This window comes from Anabas testudineus, chromosome 21 (assembly GCF_900324465.2).
Source record: "Anabas testudineus chromosome 21, fAnaTes1.2, whole genome shotgun sequence".
Lineage (NCBI taxonomy): Eukaryota > Metazoa > Chordata > Actinopteri > Anabantiformes > Anabantidae > Anabas > Anabas testudineus.
Window position 1 is genome coordinate 5,279,572 of NC_046629.1, and position 12,722 is coordinate 5,292,293.

General features: G+C 36.4%; 2 protein-coding genes across 2 annotated transcripts; both read left to right on the forward strand.

Moving 5' to 3' along the window:
• Window positions 1-4,820: 4,820 nt before the first annotated feature.
• On the forward strand, window positions 4,821-6,172 carry LOC117152810 (CD209 antigen-like protein A). The gene is made up of 4 exons (XM_033325814.1): window positions 4,821-4,826; window positions 5,002-5,139; window positions 5,532-5,641; window positions 5,834-6,172. Exons 1-4 carry the CDS (start codon window positions 4,821-4,823, stop codon window positions 5,988-5,990), a joined length of 411 nt encoding a protein of 136 aa, XP_033181705.1. The 3' UTR covers window positions 5,991-6,172.
• Window positions 6,173-9,966: 3,794 nt separating this feature from the next.
• On the forward strand, window positions 9,967-11,204 carry LOC113173465 (asialoglycoprotein receptor 2-like). The gene is made up of 3 exons (XM_026376877.1): window positions 9,967-10,231; window positions 10,529-10,632; window positions 11,048-11,204. Exons 1-3 carry the CDS (start codon window positions 9,989-9,991, stop codon window positions 11,202-11,204), a joined length of 504 nt encoding a protein of 167 aa, XP_026232662.1. The 5' UTR covers window positions 9,967-9,988.
• The last annotated feature ends 1,518 nt before the right edge of the window (window positions 11,205-12,722 follow it).

Sequence of the window (12,722 nt, forward strand, 5' to 3'; positions counted from 1 at the left end):
AGACTCAGGACGTCATAAAAACAAATTACAATAAAAACACAAAAAACTCCTACACCACAAAGAGAATAAAAGAGCATAAATAGACAGTAATGGTCACAAAAAGATAAAACATACAGATACATGATGAAATGAATGTGTCAGTATCAGAATATATCAGTATATTTGCTTGTGGAAGCATGGGCCAAACCACTTGTTCAAACCACTGAAACTCCCCAGTTCCTCTGCAGCTCTCACAGCCACAGACTGAAGCTAGTGAACCATTGATATACATACACATATATAAACATAGTTTGTGTAGTATTATTTCAAGCAGACTGTGTTTTTCTATTGTAGTGACTTAGATGAAGATCAGAGCACATTTTATGACAAATTAATGCAGAAAACCAAAAGGTTGCAAGTTTTTCTTGCCACTGTATGTCTTATTTTCTGGCCTTTTATGGTATATTGGTTAAACTTTTGGTTCTCATTGTATTGATATAGTAAAAATACAACATTTACTATAATATACAAAACTCAAAATGTCTGCAGAAAGAATGTGAACTAGAAAAACAGGCACTTACCATGACAGATTATGAGTCAGATGAACTTAGCATTTCCTTTTATTTTGATGTGACAGAATTATTATTAGTAGCAAACGTGATTCTGCTGTATGTGGTGTATGAAGCTCGAGGAGGCCACGAGCACAAAATGCACTTCCTGGAGTAAAAGTCTTGAGTAGAAATGGTTGATGCATTGACAGTTCTGGTCAGGGGACAAAATTAGAAAATAATATTGTAATATTACATGATATAGTTTTAAATTCAATTCTGGATTTTAAATGGAGACATAAGCTCTCTCTTGCTATGATACAACTCTGGCTGCAGCATTTTGGATTCACTGGATGCTTTTCAAGGAGTTATTGGAACGTCCCATTAATAATAAATTACAATAGTCTAGTCTGGAAGTTACAAATGCATGGACTAGTATTTCAGCATCACTTTGGGACAGGATGCTCCTAATTTTATGTTTGCCAGATGAAAAAAGGCAGTTCTAGAGATTTCTTTGATTTATGAAGTGGAGGAGATATCCTGGTCAAAGATAATTCCAAGATTCCTCACCATGTTACTTGAGGCCAATATTAAGTCATCACAGGGGAGAAAGGGATAAGACATAGTGTATGTGAGATTTTTAGGCCCAAACAAAATAACCTCTGTCCTGTCTGAAGTACACTGGAGAACATCCAGGCCTTTATGTCTTTTAAGCATGCTTGAAGATTGACTAATTGATTAGTTTCTCCTGATTTCATAGATATGTATAGCTGGGTATCATCTGCATAACAAGGGAAATTTATGGAGTGTTTCCTAATAATATTGCCTAAGGGGGACAGAACCCTGTGGAACTCCATAGCTTACTGTGCTGTGCATGAAAGATTAATCATTAACATGTACAAACAGAACTCTATCTGATAGATACAATTTGAAGAACCCTAGTTCTTTCCTTTCCTTTCCTCCAGTCCCAATGACATGTTCCAGCTTGTGTAATATAATGTTGGGATCTATAGTGTCGAATGCAGCTCTAAGATCTAACAGGACAAGTGAAAAGCCCATTATCTGATGCTAATAGAAGATCATTAGTGACCTTTGCCAGTTTTTGTACTATGATGTACTCTAAATCCTGACTGGAAATCTTCATACAAGTTATTGCTGCGCAGGTGGTCGTACAATTGCTTAGAAACTACCTTTTCAAGAATTTTAGACATGAAGGGCAGATTGGATATTGGTCTATAATTCACTAAAACCTCATTCCGACTGACATATTCTTCCTGCTGCAGCCAGTTTTTGGTAAGACAAAATAAGTCTATTTGATGGTCAATTATCAAATCATTCACTCACGGGGATTTAGACGAGAGAGTTCTGCTAGTTACCAGTCCACATTGGATTGTTTTTTTATTTTGTTCTGAGAGAGGAGTCATCTTTATTTGACTTAGGTTCTTATGAATCAATCAGATGATGATCAGACACTGTCTCTATGAGGTTATGGTAGTTTTTGGGGGGTGACAGCTGTAAGGAAGCTGAAGAGAGGTGTGTAAGACTGCGTCTCTGCGTCCAAGCATCCACTCTGAGATGTCAGGGTTTGGGTCATCTAATAAACTACAAAAAGTATAAAATAAAGAATGAATTCTCACATTTTGCTGTGGATGAACCAAATGTTAATGTCTGTTTAAGAGCAGCCAGAAGTGTAGGGGAGGATGTGCTGTACACTACAAAATAATTCATATAATGAAGCCTTAAATCTAGTTAAAACCTTTTGATTTCCACTTGTTGCTGTATTACTTGCTGCTTTGTGTTTTTGTGTTCAGCAACCTGCATTGTAGTAAACGCCGTCTTGGTTCTACCTAATCTATTTCCTTCATCATCCGCAAACCCTCTAGTGACAATAAAAGCCTCCTTTTTATCTGAAGCATTTCTGGTATTTTAAACCCAAATCATCACAGTTCCATGTTTTCTTTTTACTTTAATCGATCATTAAAGCTTGTTTTATGTTTCTTGGGTAATAGAATAATATTTGAACATTTGTGATCACTATGGTTAATATCCATATAAGGATTACATCATATTATGAAAGACTTGAAGTTATCATCAGACATTTATACATTGTGCTTCTTACATTTACTTGTATTTTGGTTAAAACTGGAATATCACATTGTGACTTTCTTTTGTTTCTATTGAACAGATGCTCATCTCTGGATTCATCAAAGTAAAAACTTGGATTGGTTTGAGTGACAGAGACGACGAGGGAACCTGGAAATGCATCAATGAGACTCCACTGACTCTAAAGTACAAAGTTCATAGACTGCTGATGTGGACTCATCATCAGAGAGGGATGACAAACCCTGTGCAACTTCTCTGCTATGGATTTGTGAGAAAGCAGTGTAACACTGGTCCATGTTTTTGATACTGTCTCCACAGTGTAAATGAGGGTTATGTCAGCCTGTGCCTGCTCTCTGTCTCTTTCATCTCCTTTTTCTCCCAGCAGATGTCCCCAGATATTCTCTTACCACCTTTTGTCATTGTCTACATGTCTTCACAATGTTTACAGAAAACCTGTTTTTCTAATTGTGTTGTCTTAACTCCTACTAGTGAAATCACCAATGCTCTCTGGACGTTTTGTCACCACACAGGATGGTGTACGCAGGAATCCTTGTTAGAAAAACTGCCTTTTAGTGCTGCCAATGGGCCTGAGGTGATCATATTATGATGAGTAGAATGAATGGGACTTCTCCATTCGGTTTCTCGTGAACAAATAGTTTTAGTTCTTCATATCTGCAGTAAGGTGTATCCTATAATAATACTGCTCTGCAGATGGGTTTACCACCCTGAAAACCACTGAAACATGTCACTTCCTCAAAAACTAAAACAGTGAGGGACTAAAAGCAGCAAAACCTTCATCATTTACATGGACTACAGTCTGTGCTGCTGCAGATCTGACCATCCAGGAGACATTTGACCAGCTTATGATCAATGGAGGAAATATAAATGAATGTTGAATATGACAGTGAGTGAGTGAAGGCTGCAATGGACATGACACACGAACCTCAACGATGTCAGATAAAGAATGCTGCAATCTTTAAATACAACTGTCTTTAAAGACTGAACTCGTTACAGTGGCAAGAAAAAGTATGAGAACCCTTTGGAATTAAGTGGTGTTTTGCATGAATTGGTCATGCTGTTTAAAATAATAGTACACAAACATTATATGTTTTCATGTTTTTATTGAATATAATATGTAAACATTCACAGTGCAGGGTGAACCCCTAGCCTTATGACTTCTCCAAGAGTGAGCCAAACTTGAGTCCAATCAGTGTGATGATATTGGATGTGTTGCTGAAAGCTGTCCTGCCCTTTAAAAACACACCAGACTGTCTACAAATGGAGAAAGTTCAGCACTGTTGCTACTCTCCCTAGGGCAGGAGTGTCAGCTAAGACAGAAATCTCTGGCACATGCTAACATTTTTGTTGACACATCTACAATAAGGAAAACAACATACAGTAGCTTTCATCAAAGCAACATACAGTAGCTTTCATCATTTACATGTAGCACAGCTCTGCAAGTGATCTTTTATAAAACATGGAGGAAATTTATTTAAATATTGACTCTGGCAAACTCAAAATTTAAAGGCTTTACAGAATCAGTCATGTAATTTTGTTAGACTGAACTGTCACTAAATGTCATTATTACTGTTGTATCATTAGTTATATTTTCTGCTCTTTTCTCTGTTCAGGTTCCAGGAGATTTGATGGAGCTGTTGTTCTCTGTCTGGTGCTGCTGAGTTTTTTCCTGCTGACTGGACTCATCGGCCTCGGTGTCCACTGTGAGTCTGGTTCATGTTCAGATCACTTTGTTAGAAAGAGTGTTCAATATGATATATACATATCACATATCAAAGTGTTGTTTGAAGTTGGGAATTTAACACCCCTTATCTTTGCTGAAGAGCAAAGATAATTGTACATTGCGAGTAATTGTACATTGCGAAAGAATATTCCAATTTCATATTATTATATTGGAATAATTAATTTAGTGTTTTTTGTTTCACCAACATTATTCTTCATTATTTTAGATCATAACTCAGTACATGGTAAAGATGATAAATTCTCTACTGTCAAAACCAACCTGACTGAGCTTCTCCAGGGCAGTCAGATAAAACTCTCCTCCCTGACTGAAGAGAGAGACCAGCTGAAGACTGGCCTCAATGAAATGACTGAATAGAACAATAAACTCCAATGTTTCTCCAGACACAGTGAGTAGAAGCAGTAAGAGACAAGTAACATGATATCTCAATGATGCCGGTAAAAAATAACTGCAAACAAAATTATCCAGGGACTTAGGCACATGTACACAGTGAAATAAAGTTTTCCCAAACTAATTCTTCAGTCATTTCAAACTGGAATAGTGCTCACATTGTTTCTCTTTAGCAGTAGATGGAGTTGTGTCTTGACTCATATTTGTTTTGTTACAGATAAAACTTGTCCTGCAGGATGGACAAAGTTCAGCTGTTTCTGTTATTTCCTCTCCCCTAAGACTGGTTCTTGGACCGAAGGCAGACAGGACTGTAGAACCAGAGGAGCAGATCTGGTGGTTATAGACAGTGCTGAAGAACAGGTGCAGTGTCCATGTTTGTGTGACTTAATGAGGATAAATTCAGAGGAGGATTTAGTTGCCAAAGTTTTTGTTGACATGGTTAGATATTTGCAATAAGATTTAGTTTTTATATTTATTTATTTTTCTTCATGCCAGGCAAACATTTTATTAGCATTATGATTTTGTTCCACACCAAGTTTAACTAGCAGGAATCCTTGTTGTTATTCTTTTTTTTATTAGTTATTATAACCCTTTGCCATGAGCGTTTGTCAAAGTGTAACTATTTCTTTTACAGTGCTCTAATTACTAAGCATTTGACAGTTAAATACATGGAAATGTTTTAATGTAAGGGAATTAATCATGTAATAGTTATAATAAAATATTTATATTTATATTTTTTTGCATTGAAACAGACATTACTCTCTGACCTCACCAAAGAAGAAACGTTGAGTTGGATTGGTTTGACTGATGGAGAACATGAGAAAACCTGGAAATGGATTGATGGGACTCCACTGACTCTAAGGTCGAACTTAAATATTTTTCTATCTGCATTATAAACTACAGATAAGAAATGACAACAGCCTACATGACTACAAATAATTAAATAATTTTAAAGAATCTTTTTCAAGAAGAAGTGTACCGAATAAAGTGAAAGACATTCCGTTAATGTGTTTCATCATAGGACTGTGTTCACTCTTGTTGTTTTACCTGTTAGTTACTGGGAGGAAGATCAACCTGACAATGGTGGTGGACAAGCAAAGTGGGGTGAAGAAGACTGTGCACACATCAGAACTGGCAAGAAAACTATAGGCCACTGGAACGATTGGTCCTGTAGAGCATCTCTGCACTGGATCTGTGAGAAAAAAGCTTAGTGCTGGTGTTCAATATGTCTCCAAGCTTGTACAAATTTCACCTTTGGTATTGTTCATGTTTGTTTCATGTGGGAGAGTGAGTGTAGTGTATGATTACAGTTCCTACAGACCACAGCTTGTTGATAACTGTTATGATGACTCAACAATAAACATCAATGGAAGATTCTGATCAGTATATTAAATATGAGTTCAAGACCATATTTTACAGAAGCTCCTGCCTGTGGTTTTCTGAGGACATGTAAAAATTAATCACCTGTTCTTCGATACTCAACCACCAGATCTCCTCCTCTGGTTCTGCAGTCCTCTCTGCCTGTGGCCCAGGAACCAGTCTTAGTGGACAGGAGATAACAGGAACACCAGAACTTTGTCCATCCTGGAGGACACGTTTTCTCTGTAACATAAAACAACAGAAATGAGTCAAGACACAGATTCATGTGCTGCCAGAGAGATTCATTATGAGGTTTAAACTTGAATATTAAATACAGTGACTTCTTTTGTTTCTGTTAACCAGACTTTCCTCTCTACATGAACAGTTGGATTGGTTTGAATGAAAGAGACAATGAGCGAACCTGGAAATGGGTCGATGGAACTCCACTGACTGTGACGTAAGACAGAAATGTGCTTCATCTGTTTTAAATCTAAATATCGCTGCAAATAATATGACCGGTACCGGTAATTGTGGATTTATAGTTAAGTTAGATACTACATGACAAATGCAGGTTGTGCTGTCAAATTAGCTTGTAGTGATATTAAACTCAATTAGATCTATCTTGATTCTGTTTGTTGCGCCACCAGGTACTGGGGATCAAAGGAGCCTAATAATGGAAATGGAGACCGAAATGTGGGAGAAGAAGACTGTGTCGAGATCGTAAGTGGGTGGTCATATAAATGGAATGTTACCGTTTCTCCAAACTCTCCAGAAACTGGACAAATGCTTCTCAGAAATGCTTCATGCCTCAGAATATAAAAAAACATGAGATGCTTGTATTGTTTTTTTTTTGTTGTTCTATGCTATGTTTTTTGGTCATATTCTGACTACATCAGTAATTTTACACTTAAAGAGAAATCTTTAGATGTTCTTTAATTTTCTGCCTGTTAGCAGTTTATCTAATTAACAGTCAGGGTTAACAAGCAGTGTTTCTCTGCCTCATAGATCTTTATGCACAAACATGATAATTTATGTTGTTTAAAATTACACCACAAGATCAGCTCTTCAAAAAAATAATTTCAGGCATCCTTGACCGTGAATAAAGCTGCAGTACTAAATTCTACTAAATGAGTAAGCGGTGCTCACTGCATTCAGCACATCTAGCAGAACCAAAGGGATCATTGCATGTCTGTGGTCCTAAAGTGTGTTTGTCAGAATGGAGAATGAATTCTCACATGTTGCTGTAGATGAACCAAATGTTAAGGTCTGATTAAGAGCAGTCAGATGTGTTGGGGAGGATGTGCTGTACACTACAAAATAATTCATATAAGCTAGGGTTCAGCTGCAGATAGAACAAAGGCACACCGCTTGGCAGACGATGGCCCTTTAAGCCACTTTTAGCATAATTGAAACTTATCACTTCCTCAGAAGTTAAAACACAGAAATACAGAAACCAAGACCATGTTCATCCTTTACTATACACTATCTGTCAGACCTGCAATCTGAGCTACAGATCTGATCTTCTAGGAGACTTCCAGTCGCCTCGTGAGATGGAGGAAATCTATGCCAATGTTGTGTCGATAAATCCCTGTTCTCACCTGTTACTGTTGAATCATTGAGTGTTTTCACTGGTTGTTGTTCTGTTTCTGCTGCTGCTGAATGTTTTCTTGCTGGCTGGAGTCACAACTGAAAAAGCTAAAAAGCAATTTTTTCACAGTAAATGGAGTTGTGGCTTAACTAAGTGAGATTTTTCGTTTTGTTTTTATTTTAGATAAAACTTGTCCTGCAGTTTCTTCTTCAGTCAGTCTACATCCTGAAAGCAGCGTGTTCTGCAGAAATAGAGCAGACCTGGTGGTCATAGACAGAACCAGAGAACAGGTTCAGTGTTTGTGTTCAGCAAAGAGTCAGAAATGATGGAATATCTTTTAATAAGTTGGGCATAAAATCCAGTTTTCAGTTGTGTTCACTTTTTTTCAAATTTGTATTATATTATTTTAACTATTTAAACATAAAAACACCTAGAAAAACAGAAATGTAGCAACAAAAGGCGAAAATATCAAACATGAATTCAGGAGAAATGACCTTTCCAAATAAACACTGATGTTCACACTGGTGATGGTGGTGGTATACATCATTCTCTTTATACCATAGGACCCCAAACAAAAAACTCTACCTTTTGTTTTATCTGTCTGCAGGACAGTTTTCAGTTTTGTCTAGGGTCAGGGTTCACTGATTATTACATCTTCAGTATATTAGAATAAAGTTTTTACTGTGAGTCGATTTAATTTTGTTTCATATTAAATATTAAACTCGTTATGACTTTTCATATAAACATGGGTAAAATTAAAAACTGTCTTAAACTGTGTCTTTAACTTCTTAATCCTCCCACAAGCAGGTCAGAGTTGATCCTCAGAGCAGAACCCAATGTGGATTTCAGTGGTTTTTAGTGAAGCTTGATGGCACTCTGTGTGTTGATCTGTGTTCACTGCACTCATCTATATCTTCATGTCATCAACAAGCATAAGATGCTTAATTTACACAACATCCTACAGATACCAACAGAAGAGGGCGCTTTTAGTCCTTCTGTCATATTTCAAACTTGTCACTTCCTCAGAAGATAAAACATCAAGAGACTGAAATAAACACAACTTCTGCTTCACTCATTCTTCAGTCTGTGCTGCAGAGCTGATCTTCCAGGAGATATTTGACCATCTGATGAGCAATGGAAGGAATTTATAACAATGGTAAAGATGATAAATCTCATCATTTAAGACCATCGACAGATCAGACAGGTACAAATGTTTTATCACACTGAGCCGTTAATAAATCTGTTCTCATCTATTATTACTTCTGTATCATTGATTATATTTATATGATCTGGTCTCTGTTCAGGTTCCAGGAGCTCAGAGAGGAGATGTCCTGTTGCTGTTTTTCTGTGTCTGGGGCTGTGTATTTTCCTGCTGATTGTACTCATCATCTTCTGTGTCTACAGTGAGTGTTCATGTCATAAGTTAAACATTAAGTCAACCAATGATTTTCAGGAACAGATATTTACTGGAACTACAAGATACAACATTAGACTTCGAATAAACCCACTGTCCTCCACGTAGACATCCCTCTCCCGGTTCTGGACTCAAAAAAAGTTCTGAATCTTAATCATCAAGCAGGAATAGTAGAAATCTCTGATTTTCCAGAAAAGTAATTATTTCTGCACTGCTGGCAGTACTGTTCAGTTAGTCTGGGCGATGAGAAGCTTTACAACAACTCTTCACATTAGGATTAATTGTAAAGTGCATTTCTATTAGAATTATTAGCAAGATGTTTAAATTTCCAACACTTGTAATGATCACAGGACAAACTTAGGAAATATTTAGACTTAACATAAATACCAATATTATAACATTATGTAAATGAATTTAATTTTTTGGTGTTAGTGTCTATTTATTCTTTCAGCTTTTTCCTCAATGACCTCGCTGACTGTACAGGGAGACACGTTGCAGGCTGGCCTCATGGAAATGACCGAACAGAGAAACCAGCTGAAGACCATTCTCACTGAAATGACTGAAGAGAACAATAAGCTTCAGAGTGAGTGCTGTACACAGTCAAAAGAATAGCAATTAAGACAATAATTAAAACCATGAATGGTAAATAAAATGAAAACAAAAGAATAAAACAAAATGAAATAACTGCAAACACAATGATCCAGTTTAGATTATTAAAGATTTATTCATGCTGGGATTTCTACAGTGAACTAAATGTTTTCCAAACTCACTATAGTTGCATTAGTCATGTTTTGTCATGTTCATTTACTAATATTAAGATACTTGTTATGTAATTTCAAACTGGAATCATGTACTGTAAATCCAACTTTGTGTTTTACCTCACACTTTCTTCCTTTAGCAGTAGATGTAGCTGCATCTTCACTCATTTCTTGTTGTTTTGTGTTACAGAGACAACTTGTCCTGATGGATGGATAAAGTTCCGCTGGTCCTGTTATTTCCACTCCACTGAGTCTGGTTCCTGGACAACAGGCAGAGCGAACTGCAGAACCAGAGGAGCACATCTGGTGGTTATACACAGCGCTGAAGAACAGGTGAAGCGCGTGTTCATGTTTGTTTGACAAGGAGTGAATGATAATGTTTAATTTGCACGTACAAATTCAGATGAGGATTTAGTCTGAGTTTAAGTTCATTTTTACATGTTCTCATTAAGGTTTACTGGTAATATCTGTGTTTTTGTTCTATTTGAGAGCTGATAATGTGACTGAACATTTGATTATTATTATTTTATTGATATGTCTCATCTGTCTGTGTACACACATACATGTTCATGTAATGTGGTTTAAACTTGAATATTAAATACAGTGACTTTTTTTGTTTCTGTTAACCAGATGTTCCTCTCTGCATTCGTCAACATGAGAACTTGGATTGGTTTGAATGACAGAGACGAAGAGGGAACCTGGAAATGGGTCGATGGAACTCCACTGACTGTGACGTAAGTCAGAAACGTGCTTCAACTTCTTTAAATCCAAATATCCCTGAAAATAATTTGACTCCTGGTAATTGTGGATTTATAGTTAAGTTAGTTAATACAAGACAAATTCAGGTTGTACTGTCAAATTGGTTTGTAGCGAGATTAAAATCTATTTAGACGTAAATATCAGCCTGTCTCTTTTCCCTTTGTTGTGAATTTTAACTTGTGTAGAAATATTGACATTTTGTTCAGTGTTATGAAGTATAAAGATCAAATATTATACTGTGTTAAAAGACTCATGACAACTTATGACAACTTATCTGAGCAGCTTTTAGTTTTTAATGAGAGCAGCACAGTTAAAAATATTAAAGTAACTGAAAAGATCAATTTAAGTCTGACATTAACAGTATCGTGATTCTGTTTATTTGGCCACCAGGTACTGGGCACCAACTCAACCTGATAATTGGGATGGATACATAAATTCTGGAGACGAGGACTGTGTCGAGATGTTTGGTGATCAGTCATCTGAATGGAATGATAACTCATGTGAAGCATCTCGAACGTGGATCTGTGAAAAACCAGCTCAGCCTTGACATTCAAAAGATTTATTTTATTTTTTATTAACAGCTGTTTATAATATTATATCCAAATAATCAGATAATCTGTATTCATATTAATTACTGTAACAATACAGTGATGTTTAAGTAATGTTACAGTAATGTTCCCGTTTGCTTTTATTGCCGAGCTGCTTTTATTGTTTTTATGTTTTTCTATGTGAACACATAGACAGCTGTGATATTTTCTGGCTACATCACAGATCGTTTGCTCATCTCAACACTTGGTGAAACATGTACATTTATTTTCAGGATTTTTTTCAAAAGATTTTAAAAAATCCTCTAAAGCTGAAACAATAAACAGAAAACAAATATGTGAAACTGTGCAGTTTTCTTAATAAGTTATTTTAGTAAAATACTAGTTGAAGATTGTTTCTTGATTATAACATGATAAGTTATGATTCCTTCAACAGTGTATAAATGAGGATAATACACATACAAGTATACGTCTCTATAAAATATATGTGAATGAATGAATGGATGAATGGATACACTGAAACCTTGACACGTATGCAAGTCACTCATGCTGTGGGCACTGACGCACCCCCATATCATCACAGACAGTCAGTGCTATAAATATACATTTAATTGATTGACATCAAATTAAAAAAAATCCGTATTTACAAAATACAATGTAATTAGTGAAAATACTGAAAATCTTTTTTTAATCTTTTCTGTCAGATAAATAAAAGGCCTAGCTAACTGACAAATCGCAGATTTTTGTTTTTTGGAAATTTTCTATTCGACTGATAATTTGAGGTCACTTTTGAGAACTTAGAGAAGGTGTAGTACCACAGTCAAAAGACCTGAAATAACTTAAGAATTCTTATGTCAATTAAGAAATTGGGGCAGTACAACTCAGACCAGGCAGGGTTGAGACAGAATTATCTCTTTATGTTTTTTTCCAGTGCATTTGCAGCATCACTGTGGTTGATAACCTTTCAGTACCTCAGTTAGATGGTGTGATAACATGCCATGTGTGATGCACATCATGTTGTGATGCACACTTTATTCACTGCATTCAGTACATCTAGCAGAACCAAAGGGAGCATTGCATGTCTGTGGTCCTAAAGTGTGTTTGTCAGACTAGAGAATGAATTCTCCCATTTTGCTGTGGATGAACCATATGTTAAGGTCTATTTCAGAGATCTTTAGGTGTTCTTCATTGTTTGTTGGGCCACCAGGTACTGGATTTGCAGGGGAGGATGTGCGGTACACTACAAAATAATTAATAATTAATATAACCTAAGGTTCACCTGCAGATAGAACAAAGGCAAACTACTTGGCGGACAATGGCCCTTCAAACCACTTTTAGCATAAGTGAAACATGTCACTTCCTCAAAAGGTAAAACAGAAGTACAAAAACCAAGACGAGGTTCATTATTTACTATACACTATCTGTCAGACCCTCAATCTGAGCTGCAGATCTGATCTTCCAGAGACTTTTGCTCACCTCATGAGCAATGGAGGCAACAAGTCCCGACTGAAGAGCTCCAG